The following is a 25483-nucleotide window of genomic DNA, read 5'->3' as shown; positions in this document are numbered from 1 at the left end:
ATAACTAAGTGAACCCCTGATCCAGCAGCTGGTAGCAGCAGTGAGTGAGAAACTAAGTGAACCCCTGATCCAGCAGCTGGTAGCAGTAGTGAGTGAGAAACTAAGTGAACCCCTGATCCAGCAGCTGGTAGCAGTAGTGAGTGAGAAACTAAGTGAACCCCTGATCCAGCAGCTGGTAGCAGCAGTGAGTGGGAAACTAAGTGAACCCCTGATCCAGCAGCTGGCAGCAGCAGTGATTGAGAAACTAAGTGAACCCCTGATCCAGAAGCTGGTAGCAGTAGTGAGTGAGAAACTAAGTGAACCCCTGATCCAGCAGCCGGTAGCAGCAGTGTGTGAGAAACTAAGTGAACCCCTGATCCAGCAGCTGGTAGCAGCAGTGAGAAAATAACTAAGTGAACCCCTGATCGAGCAGCCGGTAGCAGCAGTGTGTGAGAAACTAAGTGAACCCCTGATCCAGCAGCTGGCAGCAGCAGTGATTGAGAAACTAAGTGAACCCCTGATCCAGCAGCTGGTAGCAGCAGTGTGTGAGAAACTAAGTGAACCCCTGATCCAGCAGCTGGTAGCAGTAGTGAGTGAGAAACTAAGTGAACCCCTGATCCAGCAGCCGGTAGCAGCAGTGTGTGAGAAACTAAGTGAACCCCTGATCCAGCAGCTGGTAGCAGCAGTGTGTGAGAAACTAAGTGAACCCCTGATCCAGAAGCTGGTAGCAGTAGTGAGTGAGAAACTAAGTGAACCCCTGATCCAGCAGCTGGTAGCAGCAGTGAGTGAGAAACTAAGTGAACCCCTGATCGAGCAGCTGGTAGCAGCAGTCAGTGAGAAACTAAGTGAACCCCTGATCCAGCAGCTGGTAGCAGCAGTGTGTGAGAAACTAAGTGAACCCCTGATCCAGCAGCTGGTAGCAGTAGTGAGTGAGAAACTAAGTGAACCCCTGATCCAGCAGCTGGCAGCAGCAGTGATTGAGAAACTAAGTGAACCCCTGATCCAGCAGCTGGTAGCAGCAGTGAGAAAATAACTAAGTGAACCCCTGATCAAGCAGCTGGTAGAGGCAGTGAGAAAATAACTAAGTGAACCCCTGATCCAGCAGCTGGTAGCAGCAGTGAGTGAGAAACTAAGTGAACCCCTGATCCAGCAGCTGGTAGCAGCAGTCAGTGAGAAACTAAGTGAACCCCTGATCCAGCAGCTGGTAGCAGCAGTGAGTGAGAAACTAAGTGAACCCCTGATCGAGCAGCTGGTAGCAGCAGTCAGTGAGAAACTAAGTGAACCCCTGATCCAGCAGCTGGTAGCAGCAGTGTGTGAGAAACTAAGTGAACCCCTGATCCAGCAGCTGGTAGCAGCAGTGAGTGAGAAACTAAGTGAACCCCTGATCCAGCAGCTGGTAGCAGCAGTAAGTGAGAAACTAAGTGAACCCCTGATCGAGCAGCTGGTAGCAGCAGTGAGTGAGAAACTAAGTGAACCCCTGATCCAGCAGCTGGTAGCAGCAGTGTGTGAGAAACTAAGTGAACCCCTCATGCTAACTGATATAGCTCTTGGGTTTCTGACCTTGGGGTGACCTTTAACCTTCAACATGCTAACTGAGGCCTGCAGAGTCTGAGATGTAGCTCTTTGGGTTTCTGACCTTGGGGTGACCTTGCTGGGACGTCCACTCCTGGGCAGATTGACAGTTGTCCTGAATGTTTTCCACTTGTGAATAATCTTTCTCTCTGTGGAACGATGGACTCCAGATAGTTTGGAAACGGCCTTATAACCCTTCCCAGGTTGATTCTCTGAGATCGTTGCTGATGTCTTTCCTCCTTGGCATCGTGTTAACACACACCTGAACTTCTGCTTTTATAGAGCTGCTCACACTGACTGATCAACAGCTCCTGGCTGCTACTTGGTGAAGGGTTCACTTAGTTTTTCACACACTAATTTTGTGTTTTATCAGTTTTTGTTCATCTGAGGTTGTATTTACTGAGTTTTAGCACCTGATCAGGTCTTATTTTAATGTCCTGATGAGTAAAACTTTGGTCCTGAGGTCGCACCTTTAACATCCTGGATGCACATCAGAGGATTTGGAAGGAGCTGATTGGTTTAACCTGAAGTTAAATCTGAGTGGGATTGGAGCATTTCTGCTGCCAGGTCACATCACACGAACAGTTCCACTTTATTCACTTCACGTTCTGCGCGTGGAGCTGCAGCCATTTCATCTTCCACGCATCGCCTTCTTCTTCTATCTCCTCTCATCAGTTAGTCGTGCGTCGCGTTTTTTTAATGCATTTTTTTCCCCGAGATTTCAAACAATTAATTAAGTTGGTGTGCAAGTGCGTGACGCTCCCTGGCGGAGCGGCTCCAATGCGCAGGTCTTCAGGACGTGCCTGAGCTGCGCGGCGCCTCCACCTCCCTCATCCTGCCTCATCCTCCGGCTCACTAAAGGTGACCGGGGAGTCGCGCTCCGCTCCGCGCTCATTATTTAACGTCCTCAGGTTGAGCGGCAGCGGGAAGACAGCCAGCCTGACGCAGATGCGCCGCTGTCTGCTGGAATAAGCTCAGCGGGCTGCCGCCGGAGGTCTGTGCTTCGACATCTGCGGAATCTGTGCGGCTTCCTGCAGGTGAATCATCAACTCTCATTGGGTTTTTTTTTTTTATGGTTATTTTTGACGCTTTTCTTCAACCGCGGCTGCGTTTTTTTTCCGCCTCAAAGTCGTGTTTTTGTCTCACCTCGCCGCGGACTCTTTGGATGCTGGTAGAAAGGACGCGCATGCGTTGGCTCTCGGAATAATTTGGCAGGCTAAGTTGCATCTCGGAGATCTTTGTGTGAAAGTCATCGGCAGCTATGTGGATTACCGTGGCCGGCGGCAGCTGCTGGCTCTGCAGCTGGTCTCTGCTGTTTTCTGTGGTCTGCGGTGCGCAAAGGTGAGAGCTCTGCGCGTCTCATTTCATTCAGGGCCTGGCTTCGTTTTTCCTCTGCTCTAAACTACAAACGTGTGTTCTCTGTTTCTCAGCGCAAACGAGCCCAGCAACATGTCCTATGTGAAAGCCACCGTGGATAAGTTGCTAAAGGGCTATGACATCCGTCTGCGGCCTGATTTTGGAGGTAAACGCCACCGGTGCCATGTGACGCTCGGCGGGCTGCCGCGCTGCTTACTAATGCTCTGCTGTCATATTTTCCACAGGCGCCCCTGTGGATGTGGGCATGAGTATAGACATCGCCAGCATCGACATGGTGTCTGAAGTCAACATGGTAAGTTAGACTGCGCTGACTGCTTCCACGTGACTGCTGTTGTTGCCCTTTTTTTATTTATTTATTTTTTTTTTTAACGCGGAGAGGGTGGAAACCCGCGTTGGTCCGGTCCGCCTCTTTACTTTGGTGCAGCGCTGCTCCTGAATGAAACTAAAAAAGATGTTTCCTCCTCCTCCTCCTCCTCCTCCTCTTCCTCCTCCTCCTCCTCCTCCTCCTCTTCCTCCTCCTCCTCCTCTTCCTCCTCCTCTTGCTCCCCTTTCAGCGCCACATAGAGATCCGCAATGTGTCAAAGCCAATCCGCATGCAGCGCGCTCTTCCCCGCGGTGTCACAGCCGGCGGAGAGGCTGAGAATTAACAAGGCAGAGAGGGGCTGCTGTTTAGTTATTCCGCGCACGATCCGTCCGCGGGCCCGGTGACAGCTAGGTGTGGGAGACGGGGAGAAGGATGTGCTAAAAAAAAAAAAAGACAGGAGAAAATGAAGCCGTCTGCAGCCCCGTGCGTGTTCCGGCTGTTTTTAGCCTCAGTGCAGTAATTACATAACGGCTGTCAGACAGGAGGGAGTGCCGGAGAGGCGGCGAGTCTGCACAAGATCATTTGGCCACTTAATGCTGGGTATCGATGCACAGAGGTGCGCGGGACGCACGGAGGAGTCAGGGGAGAGTGTCGGACTGAGGGATGCACGCGTTTACCAACACATGGGCTGGAAATGAGGATGGGAAATAACCTTCACGCGCACACACACTCACACAGGGACGGGGGGCGGATTAAGGCTGATTGGGTCATAAAGTGGGCTTATTTCTTATTTTCCCACCTCATCAGTGCAAAAGCTAACTTTTTTTGGGTGAACCGCGCCACCGACACTGCGCGTCCTCGTTTGTGTGACGTCACGTGTCCAGGTGGGACAAGGTGGGACAAGCGAGGCCCCCAAACCTGCAGGAAAATGCTGCAGACTGCAACTAAACCAGCAGAAAAAGATGCGTTAATGTCAAAGTTTCTGGTTCTGGGTTTTGTTCCGTCACATCCAACTGATTCATTTGAGCAAATCCTGTTCCCAGAGAGATGTTTTTTTGCAGGGAAGTGGTGCCCAAAGCACCCACTGACCAGTGTTGGTGCACGAGCACGTTGCCCAGAGCTGTTTGGATGGGAGGAATTATCTTTTCCTGTCCCCATTCAGAGTGGTGCCGTGTTGGCTCCTCCATCAGCATCAGTGAGATGTTGAATATACAATTTTTAGTATTATTATTGTTTTAAATGTCTTTTATGTGTTTATGTTTTATGTCTTTTCATTTATTCTTGCATTTTATTCTTTTAATTTCTTTGTTTTTATTTTTCTGTACAGAACTTTGGTCAACTGAGGTTGTTGTAAAGTGCTTTATAAATAAAGTTGGATTGGAGCTCCATCACTTTAGGAGCCCTTCTACACCCCTTTTAGGAGCAACATTTCTCAGAATAATTGGAAAGATCAGCTGATGGTGCCATAAAAAAACCCAGAAATGCTTCAGTAAACTGCAGAGTTCCTCAGGAATTATGTCACTTGAATTTGAAACATTTGAAATGTTTTTAATAAGTCGCAGATAATTCGACCCGTGATGTATTCAGACAGCCGTAACACAATCATGATTCCTTGAATTCAAGGAAACATTTAAACATGGAATATATAAAAATAAGGCAAACTGAACAGTTGTGAAGCTTTTCATCTACGACTTAAACCTTTTAAAGACACTTTAGCACCTTTCAGTGCTTACGTGGCCCAACAAATTAATTAAGTAATTAATTTTTTTTGTGCTCAGCCAAAATAAATGTGATTAAATTTATTCACTTTCAGGTCAAAGTCGGTAAGCTGAGTATCAGTGTTGGGACGCCTGGTTTAAACGGCGCTGCGTTATCAGAGTCCGACAGCCAGAAATATGAAAAGATGATGAAGGCGACGGACGCAGTGTAGCGTTTCCATGGTAACGCACATAGTAAAAAACAGGGAGGCTAAAACAAACAGTTTCCCACTGACCCTGTTAGCTAAAAATAATCTTATTCACGTGTTGTTCCAACCTTGCAAATGTTAAAATTGGCTTTGTTCTTAGACATTATGAATGAAATAGGCTACGTTCAGACTGCAGGCCTTGATGCTCAATTCCGATTTTTTTGTGAGGTCGTTCACATTGCAATTAAATGCGACCTGTATGTGGTATGTAGCGTACGATGACATCATACCCAGTGTTTGCGGAAGTAAACATGGATGGTAAGAGTAGGAATGCATATATTGCGATTTTAAAGTTGTTGTCCAGCCGGAGCCAGCACATTAATCACGGCATAATTTTAAAGAGGATATTAAAAAGAAAAAGAGCTAGGCTTTTGGCCCTGGCCTTTTGTGGGGCAGTGGCATCGTCTATCCAAAGACACGTTTGGGTGCGTCGTCGTAGCCAGGAGTGGTGGGACTGATGTGAGCGGCTTTTCAGACGCGTAGGTCGGATAAATGCGCCCTGGCCGTTCAGACTGCAGTCGCACGGCAAAAGATCAGATACGTATCGGAATTAGGACCACATATCCAAGTGGCCTGGATCGGATTTAAAAAAATCCGATCTGTGCTGTTCAGACTGTCATGAAAAGATCAGATACAGGTCGCATAGGGCCAAAAAAATCGGATTTGGGTCACTTCAGTGTGCTGTCTGAACGTAGCCTAAGTACTTTTCCATGATGACCTAAAGTGATCGAGGAATGGGAAGACAAAACAATTGGGAAAGCCTGGGAAAGCAAGGGCAGATTCACACACACACATTGTTTGGGCTGATCCAGAGAATATGACGAAGCATGTTGAACCTACTCATGTCCAATCATACTCGGTCGAGTGTGAGTCCAACCTATGAGGCTATAAATGCAAATGATACCCGGAAATCGAGGCTCAGTCTGACGGATTTCCTGCGGGAGCTCTGTTCCACTGAGCCCAGCGCTGTTACGCTTTGACATGTGACCACCAATAAACACTTTATTTAACTTGAGATTCCTCCGGCTTGGTCTTGAGCTGCCGTCGAAAGAATCGATCTAACAATTTGGTGCCGTGACCCGGACTCGAACCGGGGTTGCTGCGGTAAAGAATCGATCTAACGCAAACATCTTCAGACCTGCTGAGGGAAGCGTTCATCTGTTCACACAGTAACTCTGGTGACGGACGCAACGTAGCGTTTCCATGGTAACGCACACAGTAACTCTGGTGACGGACGCAACGTAGCGTTTCCATGGTAACGCACACAGTAACTCTGGCGACGGACAGGAAACGAATGAATTTCTCTAACTTTCCTCCATTTTGGTCCAAAAACACCCTCGTTGTGCTGCGTTTGACTCCAACATCTAATCCAGTCGGGTTTAATTCGTGGCCCCCCCGACCTTTCCACGCATGCCAACCCTTCCCTAAAGTGGCCACGATCACATCCAGTCATGTGATTCCTAATCTAAGGCACCTCCAGATTAGCTCTGCGAGAGGTTCTGGCTAAAGCGTCCTCTGATTGGTCGAAGGTTTGCTGAGCAGGCGGGGGAAGGGGGGATGACGTATGATGAATGCATGTTTCTCCATTTTCTGGCCAGGAAAGCTACGATGAGACCTAAAGAAGAAAACACTCTGAGATGTGTTGTTACCCCGGGCTGTTCCTGGTTGTTGGCTTCTCTTTGTGCACCGGGTGGTAAATGCAAACTATGGCCGCTTGTGTGAGTTACTCCTCGTTTCTGAGTGGATTCTTTCAGCTGGCCTGTAAACAAATGTATTTACACAAAGTATCCGCCTTTTCACTCAATATGACCTTGAGGTTTATACTGAAATCTGTTCATGCATCAAATACCAACCCGAGGCAGACGTTTGAAACACTTTCACCTGCTCTGAGAAGCCCTGGAAGGGGGGGAAATATAGAAGTTCATCTTTGACCTCTCAAACCACTACGAACTAATCCTGATTAATCAGAGTGGAACGACCCCATTTTTCATCTTTGGGGTGTTTTGCCTCTGGCTGATGGTTGTTTTCCGGGTGTCGCGCTGCACAGCAAACATGGCGGGTTGAATGTTTTACTCATGAATGAGCAACACAAGCTTCATAAGGTGGCTGGAGGGGAGGTAGGAGAAAGTCACAGATTAAGAAAAGCCCCCTTTTTTTAGGTCCACTAATCTGCTGGGAAATGAACATGTTGGTTTCATGCGTAAATTATCCCCCCCGGGGCTCTTTCATGACATTTTGGGACAGGAATCGTTTAGTCAGACGGGCAAAGAGTGCATCTGGCTTTTAATAAACTGTAAAAGAGTTACTCAAACTTTCTTCTTCTATGGTTTCACCTATGGTGACCAGCTGCAGCACCGAGTTGTTGAGCCAAAAGAGAAAACTGTCTGATTAGCTGCTCCCTGCACCTTTTTATTTAATGCAGCATGTTTGCTAGCTTGATATAAGACGACATGTTATGAGAAAACTGTCTGATTGGCTGCTCCCTGCACCTTTTTATTTAATGCAGCATGTTTGCTAGCTGTTTGCTGTTTGGGAACCTGACCCTGTAGCCACATCCTGTGTTTCTAAAAGATAAACCAGCAGCAGGATGGTGTTGGAGTGAGAATTTCTATCAGATTTCTGTTGTTGGTGAGACAAAATAAATATAATATTCCACTTAAAGCAGCTGCTCACATTGAGTTTTTGTCCTGGTTTGGTTTTCTTGATCTTGGCTGATTCCAGTTTTATGCTGTAGGATCCCGTGTGTGTTTGGTTGGGTTTTGCTTTCAGTTCTGGATTCAGATCGGGACTTCTGTGCCTACTGTCGCTCACATTCGATGTGTTTGTTGTTCGGTAAATATGTAACTCCTGGTTTCTCCTGGACTCAAGTAAAAGTAAAAAGTATTCATCCAAATAATTACAAAAAGCTACATATAGGTACCTTTTACCATTTGAGTGCATATATGTACACTTTGGACCCTCAAAAAAGGTACATATAGGTACCTTTAGGTCCAATAATTAACCCTAGGGGGTATATTAGTATAGATTGTACCTCAGGGGATAAAAAAGGACTCGTACTGTACCCCTATTCCTGAGAGTGTACATTCAGTTAGCTTTGTTTCCTGTTATGTCACATCTACCTGAAGTGTTTCCATCTCATGTCCCTGGACCTCAGAGGAAGAAGTCCCTTTTTTTAGTGCCAAAGAGTTGCACTGTTACCATGGTAACGAAATATGACGGGGTCTCATGAAATGCTGCTGCATAAGCTTGTTAAAATAAGACAAACTGTAGCGACCACATTTCTCCACCTTGGCTTTTGGCAGAAGAAGCAAACACTTTCACTCCCAGATGTCAGGAGCCGTGTTGCTGAACCGTCCCTCTGCAGAGAGCCTGTAAGTCAGCAGGAATCCTGAGTCCTGTCCAGCGCCCTAATGAGCGCTTTGACTCGGCTTCTTGAATAAACCTCGGCAGTGACGACAGCTGTGTGAGCGATTTGAAAACGTGATTCACTCTGAACACGCAGGGGTTTTTGATGCTGCTCAAACCAGCGGCGTCAATTCAGCCAAAGCTAAGCTAAGGCGAGGTCACTATAAATAAAAGATCTGGAGGTATTCTACTCTGAAACAACAAAACATGGCTCACGGTTAGCGGTGTTAGCCACGCTAAATATACATGCCCAGCAAATAATCACCACAAAAGTCTGCTATGTAGCTTATCTGTGTGCAAATGCAGTCTCACTCACATAGCCGCTAACATAGGGTGACCATATTTTCGTTTGGGAAAACCAGGACACCTTGGAGCGGACCGGGGGGGGGGGGGGGGACGGGAATCTGTTCCCATGCATATGGAGGATGATGCTGCTGCTTTAAAAATATTATATTATATTATATTATATTATATTATATTACATATTATTATTATTATAACATTATCATTATTTATGTCTGTGGCATGCGCTCACTTAACATAGGCCTACCCAGTCCTACAATAGAAAGATATTTACAGTTGGTTTATTAAAAATGCTTTTCAGTAAAAGTTAACAACAATAACTCTCATAACAAATGATCATTTTATTCAAAATGCTTAAGTTAACAATTCCTGTAATGAATGAATAGCACAATGAAAGAAATAATGTCTCATCTTAACATCCCTCACTTAACAACAAAAGTTAACAATAACTCTCAACTCCAAATAACACATGATAGGCCTACTCACTTAGCCTCAGTAATGAACAAAATAATGTCTGTTCTGTAGGCTATTGGAAAAAAAAATTAACAAATTAGCCAATTTAACAAAAAGTACCTCTTGTAGGCCTATATTAGAAAAAATAACTTCCCATTTGTCTCGACCCGGTCTGAAAGTGGGGAAACTCTTTTGTAAATCGTTGGTAAACGTGCATTTGCGCTTCGGCATGTTTGTTGCTTGCCTGCTGACAGTCACGCTGTCTACATTCTGATTAAGAAGGCTGCCTGCACAGACGCGGGTCAGGGATTACATCACACGCAGCGCCGTGGGCAGTGCCCTAGTGCCTGTAAATTTAATGGTCCAAAGAAGGTCATTTAAAAACCAGGACATTTCCTCACTTTCTAAAAAAATCCAGGACGCCCGGGACAGGACGTGAAATACGGACGTTTGGTCACCCTAGCTAACATAACAATGGACTCGTCTCCGTCTCCCTGTTAGCATTAGCATTAGCATTAGCCTTGTTAACAGCATGAATCCCGCCTTCACCTGGTCCTCCTTCCTCCGCCGCTGGGGCAACATTGGAACCCATTTATTGGTTATAAATAAATCTAAAGTTTTCTGTTTCCTTTTCATATTTTACATTAATTAGCAAACAACAAATCCCGCTAATAACATCAGCTTTGACCTCCAGGCTCCGACATCTCGTGGGAGGGGGGGGGGTTTCATTTATTGTTGTATTATTGTAGTTCATCATTTATTTGTTGTATTAAATAATAGAATAATCAATACAAATTGACAGAGTAATTCCATAAATTCATGTTTTTTTAAAAACAAAAAGAAAAACGAACATTTCCATTTTCCCCCGGAGCCAAGGTGTGGCAGCTGCCGTACCCAGTTGACGCCCATGGCTCAAACCCTAACGAGCCTTCGTTTATCCCTCTGAATCGGTGATTACTACAGTAGCTTCTGTTAGCATGGCTAACAGCGCTAACCGTGAGTTATGTGTTGCTGTTTCAGAGTAGAATACCCCCAGATCTTCTTTTACATCCTGAAACGGCTGAATGTGGCAGAAGCTATTAATGTATTTGGGTCAAAAATTGTGATCAGATGTTCTTTGCTTTTAATTGCTGTGACTGATCCCACGATTAGCATTACCTAGAGCTGAGGTGGGGAAGCTAATACCATTCAGATCTGCCTGCTTCGTGGTAAATCTGGTTTCTGTGCTGACGTTCTGGTGCACTTAAAGCGAAGCGTAATGCATTTCATAAGGCTTGAGGGGGGAACGGAAGTAGCTACAGGAATAGAACATCTAAGAAAAGAGTTGAATGTTCTATTTGTAAAAGAAAGGCTTCTTCTCAAGGACTTCAAAGTAAAAGCAATCGACAACAAAGATGTTTAAAGATTGCTTTAACTTGTAGAATATGACAGTAAATATGACTGTCAATTGCTTTTATTTTGAAGTCCTTGGGAAGAACCCTTTCTTTTACAAATAGAACATTCGACTCTTTTCTGACTGCTTTGTGGTAAATCTGGTTTCTGTGGTTACGGGGAACGGAAGTAGCTACAGGAATAGAACATCTAAGAAAAGAGTCGAATGTTCTATTTGTAAAAGAAAGGGTTCTTCTCAAGGACTTCAAAATAAAAGCAATTGACAGTCATATTTACTGTCATATTCTACAAGTTAAAGCAATCTTTAAACATCTTTGTCGTCAATTGCTTTTACTTTGAAGTCCTTGGGAAGAACCTTTTCTTTTACAAATAGAACATTCGACTCTTCTCTTAGATGTTCTATTCCTGTAGCTACTTCCATTTCCTGTAACCACAGAAACCAGATTTACCACAAAGCAGTCAGAGATGATTAAAGATTGCTTTAACTTGTAGAATATGACAGTAAATATGACTGTCTTGCTTTTATTTTGAAGTCCTTGGGAAGAACCCTTTCTTTTACAAATTGAACATTCGACTCTTTTCTGCCTGCTTTGTGGTAAATCTGGTTTCTGTGGTTACGGGGAACGGAAGTAGCTACAGGAATAGAACATCTAAGAAAAGAGTCGAATGTTTTCTATTTGTTAAAGAAAGGGTTCTTCCCAAGGACTTCAAAATAAAAGCAATTGACAATTGACAGTCATATTTACTGTCATATTCTACAAGTTAAAGCGATCTTTAAACATCTTTGTTGTCGATTGCTTTTATTCTGAAGTCCTTGGGAAGAACCTTTTCTTTAACAAATAGAAAACATTCGACTCTTTTCTGCCTGCTTCGTGGTAAATCTGGTCTCTGTGCTGACGTTCTGGTGCACTTAAAGCGAAGCGTTAATCCATTTCATAAGGCTTGAGGGGGGAACGGAAGTAGCTACAGGAATAGAACATCTGAGAAAAGAGTCGAATGTTCTATTTGTAAAAGAAAGGGTTGACGTTTTGTTAGATCCAGAGGTTCGTGCACTGATGTAATTATGTATTTAATGTTATAATTGGCTGCCAGGTTGCAGTGATTAACCTTCATATCCTTAGATTTGATCAAATTAGATTCATAAGGGATTTTAATTTGTGTTTGGTCAACAATTCCACCTGACGTCTGGGGGCGATGCCCCCTAGTGTTCAACATGAGGAAGTGGATTTCTTTTGTGATGGATGAAACAGATTTCTCCTTCAGTTTTATCCTACATGTGCATGGAATTACGTTGCTAGTGCTGTGAAAGACATTGTTAAAAGACACTGTGCATGTATACTCTTTATATTACACAGCTTCCATCATTCGTTCATTTTGCATACCCGCTTATTCCCATTCGGGGCTGCTGGGGGCCGTCCCAGTTAACATTGGTTTCCAGCCATTTCCAGTATCATTTGAATAACTTCCAGCTTGTTATTTGTTAGCATGTTCACTATTTTATTCTTCCAGCTTCCTGGCATACGATGCAGTTTCTCTCTGATATGTAAAAGGTGGAAGTTTGGACATCCTGCAGAGGATGTGAAAGGGAATGAGAGGGCTCATGTACAAACACATGTATGTGGAAGCTAAGCGTGTTTACAAGCCCCATTCCAGATATCCAGCTCAGCATGCAAGTCATGCTAATAACCATAAGAATCAGAACTAAAGGCCTGATACTCTAAACCAATGGCTGGATACGTAATTTTTTATGGCCCTCCAAAATATGTCCGTGATGTATTCCCTCCCTCCCGCACCCTTTAACACCGTCAACTTAGGCGAGTACATGTCGTTCCTTTAGTGGCCACTGTCAGGATTTGGCGCTGTTGCACAGCATTTTTCAGAGACGGACTCTGGCCTATTTATCAAATGCTGCAAATGTAATAACGTTAACGCATTTTTGTCCTCTTATGGCCACTGTATCTAGAATCTTATGCAGTCATTATAACTGCTGGGCAACGATTAAAATGTTTAATCTAATTAATCACATGATTTCCCTGATTAATCACGATTAATCACATTTGTACGCAGAATCCAAAAATGAATCCAAAAGTAGTGTATAGCTTTTAGCATTTAGCTTTATTTTAAATGTGCTGCCATATGAATGAAAGTGCCATAACATTTGTTGTGCAAACACACTTTTAACATCAGCATCTTTCTGTAGTTTTTATGTAGAAGCCTCGCTCCACTGTCTGTTTCCTTGAATGACTTGCTGCTATCAGTTGTGTGTTTTGCCTTTAAGTGATATTTTAGACTGGAACTACTACGCTGAGAAGACAATTCAACTTGGCAGTGTTTACAGATGACTTTGGTTCTGTCGACTCCGCCGTCTGGAAGAACTTTAAAATGAAAATGGCCGAGTAAAAGTTCCGTACCCTTCTCCATGTTTGGTGGATCCGCCGATTACTTTCTTTTCCTGTTCCACAGCAGACAGCAACAGACTTTTACAAAATAAAAGCCTGTGAGCAGCAGACTTTTACAATAATAAAATAAATAATAAAACAGGGGTGGTCCGTGGCGTAGTGGGTTCAGCGGGCCCCAGTTTGAGTCCCATATCGGAAGGCCCTGTGCTGCATGTTGTTCCCCCTCTCTCTGCCCCCTGCTTCCTGTCTCTCTGAACTTTCCATTGAAGGCACAAAAGCCCCCCTAAAAAAATCATTTAAAAAATATATATTTTAATTTAAAAAATTAAAAAATAAAACCTATAAATAAATAAATAATTGACGATTTAACGCGATAATAACGAGGTAACTCGCCCAGCCCTAATCATAACACATCGTTCACACTGCTCTCACCTCAGGGCGAGCCGGCCCCCTCTTTAGAAAAAGTTTGGGGACCGCTGCTCTAAACAGTTGAAGTAAATAAAAGTCTTGGTCTTTACTTGAGGAAATGCAGCATATTATTTGGCTTTGTTTGGTACTCTGGGATCTACGAACGTAACAAATACTGACAGGTTGAATCTGTGATTTTAGACTGGAGACGCATGTCGGTTCAAAGGTAGAAATGCTCCTTTGGTGTTCCAGCCAACATGTTAACGGGGTTAAAAACCTGATTTTTCACCAGAGCTCGACTTTAGAATTTATAGGAAAACAGGCAATAAAAAACAAAAAATACACGACATTTTCATTGTCTATAAAAGGTTGAATGATGCCACAAAAAAGAAAGGGAGCGCTTTGAATCGGGACAAAAAGCTGCTGTATTACAGTGACGCCCAACATTTGTGGGGTAGAAAATGAGCTGTTGGGTTTGATGGCAATCCGTCTGAATCTGCATCTGGATTTTGTTCAAAAAGAACAGAATCACGGAGAGTTTGTTGGAAACTCTTGGCAGAAAGATGACACTTGAAAAGGAGCCAATCTCAGCGCGAAGCCTGAATGGTTTTATGACACACTGTGAAATGTTTATTGATCCTAATGCGAACGTCGATAAAAGCAGCCTCGGGAGAGTTTAAAGGAGAATTTCTTTAACAGAGGACTGTTTCAGGTGACTCACTGCTCTGGTCGAGGCTCTTTAGCGCTGAATATACCAGTGAAAAAACACACAAACGCAGACTATTTCAAAGGAAACTGGACTCACTAATGCGACTTTGGTGTAAAAGCCGTAAACAGGAATGTGTTTTACATGTCTGCAGGACAGAAAAAGTGTTAAATTAATAATGTTTTTCTATTTTTAACGCTGGCTCAGCTTTCTTCTCATTATTCTGTTTGTGCAACAGAACCGTTTATGTTTGAGAGAATAATGAAGAAACAGAAGTAGAAATCATGCTTCCTAAAACTTCCTTCCTTTCACATTAAATAGGCGATGCAGCACCTTCCCACAGGGTTGTGCAGAGATGTAGCATTTTATTGTGCTCCAGTACCTTTTGGCACTGACCAAAAGGTATCATAGTTCATAGGTCATACTGTCGAAAAACAAGTTATCAGAACTAAATTTCCATTCCAGAGGCATTTAATCAGATATTGCTCATCTTGTTGCAGTGAAATATTTTGACTAATCCGAAGCCATTTTGAACAGCTGCTCCAAAAAGATGTGAGTATCAGAAATGTTTGAGTGGTTTGAAGTGGATAAACGTGGCTGTGTTGCTACTGGTTGTAATTCAGGAGAAGAAGAAGCCGTACAGACTGAAAACAAACCCTGAGGAGGGAAAACATGAGCTGTGGTGGACTTCTAAAAGAGGAAAATGGAAAGAGCTTTTCCTCAGGAATCACTTTTATCTCTGGGATGTTGTGTCATATCTGGGAAGATGCCGGTCAGTCTCATGATTTCAACCTTTGCAAGTTCAGAAGTGATTTGAAAAGTTTTTTTTCGAGAAGAAAACACCTAAAGCCAGCAAATCAACTTTTCTGTTTCCATTCACCTTTTTTTTTTTTTTTTTTTAATTCACATCTGGTGGTGTTAGCACCCGTGGTTAGCACCTGTGGTTAGCACTCATGGTTAGCACCTGTGGTTAGCATCCGTGGTTGGCACTCGTGGTTAGCACTCGTGGTCAGCACCCGTGGTTAGCACCCGTGGTCAGCACCCGTGGTCAGCACCCGTGGTTAGCACCCGTGGTTGGCACTCGTGGTTGGCACCCGTGGTTAGCACCCGTGGTTGGCACTCATGGTTAGCACCCGTGGTTGGCATCCGTGGTCAGCACCCGTGGTTAGCACCCGTGGTCAGCACCCGTGGTCAGCACCCGTGATTAGCATCAGTGGTTAGCACCCGTGGTTAGCAGCGGTGGTGTTAGCACCCGTGGTTAGCACCCATGGTTAGCATCAGTGGTTAGCACCCGTGGTTAGCAGCGGTGGTGTTAGCACCCGTGGTTAGCATCAGTGGTTAGCACCCGTGGTTAGCAGCGGTGGTGTTAGCACCCGTGGTTAGCACCCGTGGTTAGCACCCGTAGTTAGCACCCGTGGTCAGCACCGTCGCCTCACAGCATTAGGGTTCCTGGTTCGAATCCCAGCTGGTTCTTTCTGTGTGGACTCTGCATGTTCTCCCCGTGTGTGCTCGGGTTCTCTCCAGGTTCTCCGGCTTCCTCCCACCGTCCAAAAACATGCATGTTGGGTTAACTGGTGTCTCTAAATTGTCCCTAGGAGTGAGTGTGAGCGTGCAGGGTTGGCTGCGTCCTCGTTTGAGACCCATCCTGGTGACGGAAACCTGTCTGGTCAGAACCTACTCGCACTTAACTCACAAGACTTTCTTTGCAAAGCCCAGTTAGAGGTTTAGTTGTGCTCCGTTAACTTTCTGTAAACAACTGATGGAGGAAACTGCAACTCTAAGCTATGACTAAAGCTTCCCCCCGTCTCCTCCCTCCGCAGCTTCTGATGCTCTGTTTGCTCTCTCTGCCACCTCCTTAGCAGTTTTCAGCCACCGGTCAGATGACGGGTCGTTTCTCGATCACCTCTCATCTCCTAAGGCATACCGCAAAACCCTCGAATTACTTTTCTCACACCTCTCTCCGTGGGTGCGCTTCTTTGTTCTTTCCCTTGCAAATGTGAGAACGTGTTCCCATCACGGCATAAAAATCCCCATCTGTGACATTCGTGTTTTTGATCCAAAGTGGCGAACAGAGACTCTGCTGTGCTCTATTTCAATTCAGAATGTGTGAAATAATAAAAACAGTCAAAGATGCAACACCTTCCCTAGATGTTATTAAGCTGTAATTACTAGAGCTGGGCGGGTTAACTCGTTATTATCGCGTTAACTCGTTGATTGTTTAACGCCGATAAATATTTTTATCGTGCATTAACGTGTGTTTTATTTTTTTTAAATTTTAATTTCTTTGGACAAAATTTTCTTTTGGAAATTTTTGTATTTTGAGAAAAAAATTGGAATTGTTTTTTTTTTTTGAAAATTTAAATTTTTTGAAAATCTAAAAAAACAAAATTTTTGGAGGGATTTTGTGCCTTTAATGGATAGGAAAGTTCAGAGAGACAGGAAAATAATGTAATTGGCAGATCCACCAAACACGGAGAAGGGTACGGAACTTTTACTCGGCCATTTTCATGTTAAAGTTCTTCCAGACGGCGGAGTCGACAGAACCAAAGTCATCTGTAAACACAGCCAAGTTGAATTGTCTTCTCAGCGTAGTAGTTCCAGTCTAAAATATCACTTAAAGGCAAAACACACAACTGATAGCAGCAAGTCATTCAAGGAAACAGACAGTGGAGCGAGGCTTCTACATAAAAACTACAGAAAGATGCTGATGTTAAAAGTGTGTTTGCACAACAAATGTTATGGCACTTTCATTCATATGGCAGCACATTTAAAATAAAGCTAAATGCTAAAAGCTATACACTACTTTTGGATTCATTTTTGGATTCTGCGTACAAATGCGATTAATCGTGGTTAATCAGGGAAATCATGTGATTAATTAGATTAAACATTTTAATTGTTGCCCAGCTATAGTAATAACACTTAAAATTTAATTGTGCCATAGAATAAATAGAAAATGATTAAATTATTGAAATATTCACACGTTTTACTGTTAATATTGAAAGCTTTTCCAGTCTTGAGTCCTTTAAAGAGGCCAAAGCGTCAGACCGACCTATTAAATGCGAGCCGCCTACTTGTTTACATGCGGACGGAGAAAAGAAGCAGCTCTCTCCCAGCTCCCCGAGGACGAGTCTCATGTCACTCTGACACAAATCAAACAAACCCGACCCCGACACTGACGCGACACCGGCCGACAGAGCTCGAGCGCCTTGTGAGGCTCAAACGAAGTTGGCAGTTAGCGACCGGATCACAGGAGGGTTTCAGATCGTTGTCAGGTCCGTGCTGGTGTGAGTCATCGGACGTGGTGTGCTGTCAGAAGTGAGGGCAGCTGGTGGGGTGAAGCCACAGTGATGCAGCATGAGGTTCCTCTCAGCGGGCCGACCGACGGACTGTGGCACCGCACAGCAAAGAGAGACGACTCCATGTGGACACGTGTGGAGGACAGCTGTTTGTTTTAAGCATGACGATCACATTTAGTTCCCAGAGAAAATAGTTTCCCTGTGAATTATTCCACAACTTACAGTGAATCTGCTCGTTTTTTTACTGTAAGCAAGAGGACGGGACATGATTAAAACCAGGGCTGTGTTCCAAACCGCAAACTACATACCACATACTACATACTACATACTGCATACTACATACTGCATACTGCATACTGCATACTGCATACTACATACTGCATACTGCATACTGCATACTGCATACCACATACTGCATACTACATACTGCATACTGCATACTGCATACTGCATACTACATACTGCATACTGCATACTGCATACTACATACTGCATACTACATACTGCATACTACATACTGCATACTGCATACTACATACTTCCAAACCGCAAACTACATACTGCATACTGCATACTACATACTGCATACTACATACTGCATACTCATCAATCAGACAGTATGCAGAGCGTTTACCCACAATGCATTTCGCTCCTGCACGAGCCGAAATCAGCCGGCCTGAAGCTGATTTCTCTTAAGCTCTAAACTCTGTAAACTTTAGCAACATTTGAAACATTTTCAGGTGAGAAAGTAGTCGTTTAGATCCCCAACGTGTTGAAAACCTGACAAAATACCGGCTGTTTACTATTTTGTTCCCACGAATTCGGCGCTACTAAAGCTAGCCGCAGTGAGCAACGCACTTCCTGTTATTTTCACAAAATAAAATACCCGTTGCCTTTTATCATAGGGAAAGCCATTACCATACAATTGGTGCTTTTGTTTTGAAAACAGGAAGTGAACCTACCCTCGTTGTAGCTAGCTTGAAACTGCCGTTTTGACAGGAAATGACGATCTGCGACGTCACGTTACGTTGCATCTTGGGTAGTTTGAGTATGAGTAGTAACCTCATGATGCATACTCAACATTTCGGAGAATCTAGTATGCATCCGGGAACTTCTGCCTTACTCAAACTCGCATACTAACTCAAAAAGTTAGTAGGAGTAGTAGGAGAAGTATGCAGTTTGGAACACAGCCGAGGTGTTAAAACTCAGTAAATCCAACAACAAAACACATAAGCAGTGAATGAAAAACTAAGTGAACCCTTCACTAAGTAGCAGCTGCTGATCAATGCTCTGATTAACTGATCATCAGTCAGTGTGAGCAGCTCTATAAAAGCAGAAGTTCTGTCAGTTTATTCAGGTGTGTGTTAACATGATGCCAAGGAGGAAAGACATCAGCAACGATCTCAGAGAAGCAGCTGTTGCTGCCCATCAACCTGGGAAGGGTTATAAGGCCGTTTCCAAACTATCTGGAGTCCATCGTTCCACAGAGAGAAAGATTATTCACAGGTGGAAAACATTCAGGACAGCTGTCAATCTTCCCAGGAGTGGACGTCCCAGCAAGGTCACCCCAAGGTTACCGGGTTGTTTTCGGCCGCTCTTCAGTCATCCGTGTTAAATTCTGCAGGAGAAAACTTCCTTTTCCTCTGATTCTTCTCCCGTTTCTGCCCTAACTCTCTGCAAAGAGCCACCGCTCTGCAGGCTCATTACTGAGGTGCTCCGACTGATTCATAATGAAGAAGCTCGGCCGAAGACGTTCATGCTCTTGATTTCATCATTCTGACTTCTTCTAATTGCACACTTGCTTTTTAAGTCCCAAATTCAGCAAACTGACATCGATTATCAGACTGAAGAAAGGCCCCCCCCGCTGTGTTTCTGTCCTGTGGACAGAGGTGGGTAGAGTAGCCACAGATTGTACTCAAGTAAAAGTACTGTCACTTCAGATTAAAACCACAATAAAAACCACTTCATCTGCCAGCAAGTGGACGTCTGCAAAAGCTGTCCTTCGTAGTTGTTTCCGCCGGTTTTGCAACTCTTAACGCGATAATAACGAGATAACTCACCCAGCCCTAGTATTTACACGTGAGGAAGCCTTTGGATCATCGTCAGCCATCCTGAGCCCCCCTGTCCGGGACCGACTGCAGCCTGTTTGTAGCTGAAGCCACAGAGCTGAGGTTTCTCTGCTGATGAAAGAGCTGCTCGAGATCCACAAGTTTCTCCTGCTTTGATGACGCCTCCTCTGATGGAAAACAGCATCCAGGAGGCCGCTGGAAGTCTGCTGCTGAAAATCAGCCGGAGCAACAAGCAGCTCGTCAGCTGTTAAAGGAAATCTGCTGCCGATGCACTTTCAGCCTCATCAGCATCTTTAACTGACAGCCTGATGGCTGAGAAGGAGTGACGTCGTGTTTCTGGGTTTGGTACATTTAACTGACTGTTATCGGCGTACGTCCGCCCAGCAGCTGCGATCGATCGGCCCGGCAGAGCGATGCGTCCGGCGCCGCCTCGGGATTAAGATTTATGAGAAGCTGTGCGGGCCGCTCTCCATCTCAGAAGATACGGAGGTGTCGGGATGTGCTCTGCCTTCCAACAGCTCATTCAGTCTGCAGGGATCACAGTAACAGGGCAACTCTAACCTTCCACTGGCCTCTAATTTACTGCTTCTTATCGAAAAAGTACAGATCCCATAAAATATTCCAGAAAAAACAATAAAAGAGAAATGTGACGGCACATTAAAAGCTCGACACACTTTTCTCACGTCTCTAAACGAGCATCCAGCCTGTGTGAAACTTTTATCCGTCCTGTTTTTCCCAGACCAAGCTGATCAGGTCTGCCTCCTGGATCCTGGAGGGTCCAAACCAGAGGCCCAGACCACCTGAGAACACCCATCCTCTCTCTGAGAAGGATCCCAAACACCCTTCCAGCTCATTTTGGCAGCTTACGTTTGACTCGTATTTAGGGCTTTATTTAACGCCGATAAACATTTTATCGAGCATTAACGCAAGTTTTATTATTCATTTTATCATTGTAGAAGTCTGTTGCTCACAGGCTTTTATTTTGTAAAAGTCTGTTGCTCACAGGCTTTTATTTTGTAAAAGTCTGCTGCTCACAGGCTTTTATTTTGTAAAAGTCTGTTGCTCACAGGCTTTTATTTTGTAAAAGTCTGCTGCTGTCTGCTGTGGAACAGGAAAAGAAAGTAATCGGCGGATCCACCAAACATGGAGAAGGGTACGGAACTTTTACTCGGCCATTTTCATTTTAAAGTTCTTCCAGACGGCGGAGTCGACAGAACCAAAGTCATCTGTAAACTCTGCCAATATGCCGCCCATTGATTGGCTGCGAGACTCCGGTTCTTCTCACAGATGTTTATTAACGCCACATCAACACCGTAGAACTAAATGTTCGAGTAAACAAAATAAAAGACAACATTAGCTGTTGTAATCATTAAAGAAATAGCATTCTTAGCATTGTGGCTGGTACCAAAATATAATCAAAGTAATGCTGGCCACTTTAGCTGCTTCTCAACCAGCAGCAGAGTCATTCCCCAGAGGCAATCTGCAGGGTCAGAACTAGGATTCTTTAACTTCCACTTCTCCTCTGCATCACATTCACACAGTTACAGCAAACACCACCAAGCATGGGGTAATAAAATAAAGATAAACCAGCAGCTAACATCACCGCTACAGGTGGGAAGCTAACGGAGCTAACCGGCGCTACTTCCTGTTTTATTTGTTTCAACATAAGAGCACGTATTTCAAAATAAATTTTAAGTTGAATTGTCTTCTCAGCGTAGTAGTTCCAGTCTAAAATATCACTTAAAGGCAAAACACACAACTGATAGCAGCAAGTCATTCAAGGAAACAGACAGTGGAGCGAGGCTTCTACATAAAAACTACAGAAAGATGCTGATGTTAAAAGTGTGTTTGCACAACAAATGTTATGGCACTTTCATTCATATGGCAGCACATTTAAAATAAAGCTAAATGCTAAAAGCTATACGCTACTTTTGGATTCATTTTTGGATTCTGCGTACAAATGCGATTAATCGTGATTAATCAGGGAAATCATGTGATTAATTAGATTAAACATTTTAATCGCTGCCCGGCCCTGCTCGTATTGTTTGGATCACCACCCACAGCAGAGGCTAACTGAGATACTTAAGCTCCTCCCCCCAGTTACCCTGTAGATGAACTGGAAACCCTTTTTTCATGCCTCCTGCATCATTTTCAGGGTCACACAGTAGTTGTAGGAGCCCTGCTGAGTTAAACCAGGAACCTTCATGCTGTGAGGCGACAGCATTAACCAGCAGACCACCCGGCTGCCCTTCACCCGGGCATTTAAATGACTCGACATTATCGCTGTTTTCCTGAAAACACAGAAACAGATCAGGGGTGGATGGATGTTTTGGTATGAATGTGCTGATCTCCCACATTTCTATGGGCAGAAATGGCCGTCAGGAGGCTGAAAACAGAAAAATATTCTCCCTTTGGAAACACTTTGGAGGACGTGTGAGGCTGCAGAAGCCTCATAATTCACTGACCGACCTCTGTCCTCCGCTCGGGTCAGACCGACTCTTTATAACTCGGATCAGAAATGCCATCCCCGACCACGTGACCCAGTGCAGCCCCATTAACCTCCCATTTATCGTCTCCGTCCGTCTGCACGGGCTCCTCTTCATATCACAGCGCTTCACATGTTAAAACCAGGCACCCGTATCGGTTGGTGGGGTATTAAAAGACACCGTTTTCCTTTTGAAAGGAGCTTTTTTTAAGGAATCTGAGCTGCAACAAGAAGAGTTCTGCTGCAGAATCCATCCTCCGCAGAAATAAAGGGTGGAGTTTACATGGCGGCCATCTTAATTTAGGGTCTAACAATCCTGCTCTGAATTTAAAAAGTTGCTGCTCTGCTGGATTTCATTAGCTCGCACATACAAGTCTCAGAAGGTTCCGGTTTGTGTTTTTTGTGGGTTGGGCAATGATTCAATGTTTAATCTAATTAATCACATGATTTCCCTGATTAATCACGATTAATCTCATTTGTACGCAGAATCCAAAAATGAATCCAAAAGTAGCGTATAGCTTTTAGCATTTAGCTTTATTTTAAATGTGCTGCCATATGAATGAAAGTGCCATAACATTTGTTGTGCAAACACACTTTTAACATCAGCATCTTTCTGTAGTTTTTATGTAGAAGCCTCGCTCCACTGTCTGATTCCTTGAATGACTTGCTGCTATCAGTTGTGTGTTTTGCCTTTAAGTGATATTTTAGACTGGAACTACTACGCTGAGAAGACAATTCAACTTGGCAGTGTTTACAGATGACTTTGGTTCTGTCGACTCCGCCGTCTGGAAGAACTTTAAAATGAAAATGGCCGAGTAAAAGTTCCGTACCCTTCTCCATGTTTGGTGGATCCGCCGATTACTTTCTTTTCCTGTTCCACAGCAGACAGCAACAGACTTTTACAAAATAAAAGCCTGTGAGCAACAGACTTTTACAAAATAAAAGCCTGTGAGCAGCAGACTTTTACAGAATAAAAGCCTGTGAGCAACAGACTTTTACAAAATAAAAGCCTGTGAGCAGCAGACTTTTACAGAATAAAAGCCTGTGAGCAGCAGACTTTTACAAAATAAAAGCCTGTGAGCAGCAGACTTTTACAAAAATAAAATCAATAAAAAAATAATAATAATAATTTTTAAAAAAACTGCGTTAATGCACAATAAAATATTTATCGGGGTTAAATAGTTAACAATTTAACGCAATAATAACGAGTTAACTCGCCCAGCCCTAGTTTTTAATGTTAAGATTTTAGACGTTTGGTTAGCCTCTCTATTATTTAGTGTTATTTTAGACCTTTTGGATCATACGGGGTTGTTTTCTCTTCAGTCATCCGTGTTAAATTCTGCAGGAGAAAACTTCCTTTTCCTCTGATTCTTCTCCCGTTTCTGCCCTAACTCTCTGCAAAGAGCCACCGCTCTGCAGGCTCATTACTGAGGTGCTCCGACTGATTCATAATGAAGAAGCTCGGCCGAAGACGTTCATGCTCTTGATTTCATCATTCTGACTTCTTCTAATAGCACACTTGCTTTTTAAGTCCCAAATTCAGCAAACTGACATCGATTATAAGAAGGAAGAAAAAGCCCCCCCCGCTGTGTCTCTGTCCTGTGGACCACTTCATCTGCCATTAAGTGGACGATAGTTTGGATATTATCCAGTTAGCGAAGGAGATGTGATGTAAACATGGCAGCGTTTGTGTACTGTGCGTTTTCTAACTGATGCTCGGCCCTTCGGCCTCTGGTCAGCTCGAGGTCAGTCTGTCCAAAGACGAAGTTGAAGTGGAACAAAAATGAAAAGGCTGAGAAAGAAGTAGCTCGAAGGCTTATCCGAAAAACCACCAAGTCAAATGTCTTCTGAATGAAGAACAATCCTTCCTTTTTTAGCAAAGGAAGGATTGTTAGAACCAGGGGCTCAGCTAGGGTATTTTTAGTGGTGCCCAGGCACCACCGTGAGATCGCTCGGCACCCCCTGGCTCAGCACATTTTTGAAATATTATATTATGTAAAAACACACATTATTTTAGTGACCATTTTATTTATTTTCTAGCATTTGTTTTTGTTTTAACTCTTTACTCCCAAAATAAATGTTGAGTTATCTTCAATATTTGTCTCAGGCTCTCTGTTATCCCTGTCAAACCACAGTCTTTTGAAATGAAGAGGTCAAAATTGAATGTTGTAGAGGAAAACTCTACTCAAAGCAAAACTAATACGGCTCCAAAATGTATAAATGTACTTGTTCACCTCAATTAGTGAGAAATAATGTGCCTCTGTGAGCACTGGGGGCTGGGCCCCCCTAAAGACCAGATCCTAAAATCGCCCCTGGTTAGAACTTTACATCTTTTAGCTTTTTAACCACCAAATTATTTTATATATATTCATATCGTGTGAATTTTTGAAAGTTATGGATGAGTTTCTGATCCTGTGGATCTAATCTGGACCTTCATCTCCTCACAAATAATCCTTTTAAATAATTCTTGGACAGATGCACTGGGTTAGCGCAGCAGGTTTTGAGGATGAATTTGAGAAGAAGGTCGTCAAAATCTAAAGAATCTGAGGTAAAAATGTTGAGATTTCTTGGTAAAGCACATGATGATGCAGTCAGGATGTATCAATTCAGCTGGGATGTAGAGTTTGATGATTCTGTTATGATCTGTGTCAACTTATTCTAAGGAATCCAGCAGCTGTCATCCCTTCACTGGAGTTGGAGTTCACTTAAAATAGCAAAGAAAGAAAAAGACATGATATCAGCGAGTTTTCCTCCTCTGAGAGAGAAGCCTGAGCTGACAGCTTTAGATTTACTGTGTATGCAAAAAGAATGATGATTGACACAATTCAATGGCCGCCACCGCCGATAAATGGCAGATTCGAACAGTGGTGGGTGGCAGCAGCAGCAGCCTTGGCCCTGATCACTTGGGGCCCCTCGGGCCGTCACAGAAAGAACGAGAAAGGATTCTGAGTCACGATCTGCTCAAAGCGACCTCGACTCATCAATGTCACATCAGAGTGTTTGTGTCCAATCAATCCAGGACAACGATAAGAGAAAGAGAATTTATGGTGTTTTTTACTTCAGTAAATGACACCATCGGGTAGAACCCGTCACTATGGGGTAAAACTCCGCACCATCGGGTAGAACATGGCAGATATGGGTCCAAGTCACACATGTGCAAGTCCCAAGTAATTTTTTCTGGGGCAAGTCAAGTCAAGTCACCTTATTATTGCAGTTTTACCTGCAGAATCTGATCTTAATAAAGTGAAAACACAAAGATATAAGTAACTGTCAGTAAACATTATTGGCCAATGTGTCCAACCTGTCCACCCCGTATCATATCAAGCTAACGTTAGCTAACTACCGACTAGGCTAACAGGATAATATTAG

At 43.8% G+C, this 25483-nt stretch overlaps 1 protein-coding gene across 1 annotated transcript in view; it reads left to right on the top strand.

Moving 5' to 3' along the window:
- The first annotated feature begins 2335 nt into the window (after nt 1-2335).
- The window catches only part of gabrb1 (gamma-aminobutyric acid type A receptor subunit beta1), a 103496-nt gene continuing 80348 nt past the window's right edge, over nt 2336-25483 (top strand). The window contains exons 1-3 of the mRNA XM_075447946.1: nt 2336-2892; nt 2982-3073; nt 3153-3220. Coding sequence (XP_075304061.1) covers nt 2813-2892; nt 2982-3073; nt 3153-3220 — 240 coding nt within the window. The 5' untranslated portion in view covers nt 2336-2812. The remainder of the gene's footprint in view (nt 2893-2981; nt 3074-3152; nt 3221-25483) is intronic.

The sequence above is a fragment of the Odontesthes bonariensis genome, chromosome 17 (assembly GCF_027942865.1).
Source record: "Odontesthes bonariensis isolate fOdoBon6 chromosome 17, fOdoBon6.hap1, whole genome shotgun sequence".
NCBI lineage: Eukaryota > Metazoa > Chordata > Actinopteri > Atheriniformes > Atherinopsidae > Odontesthes > Odontesthes bonariensis.
This window is presented reverse-complemented; position numbering and strand designations above follow the sequence as displayed.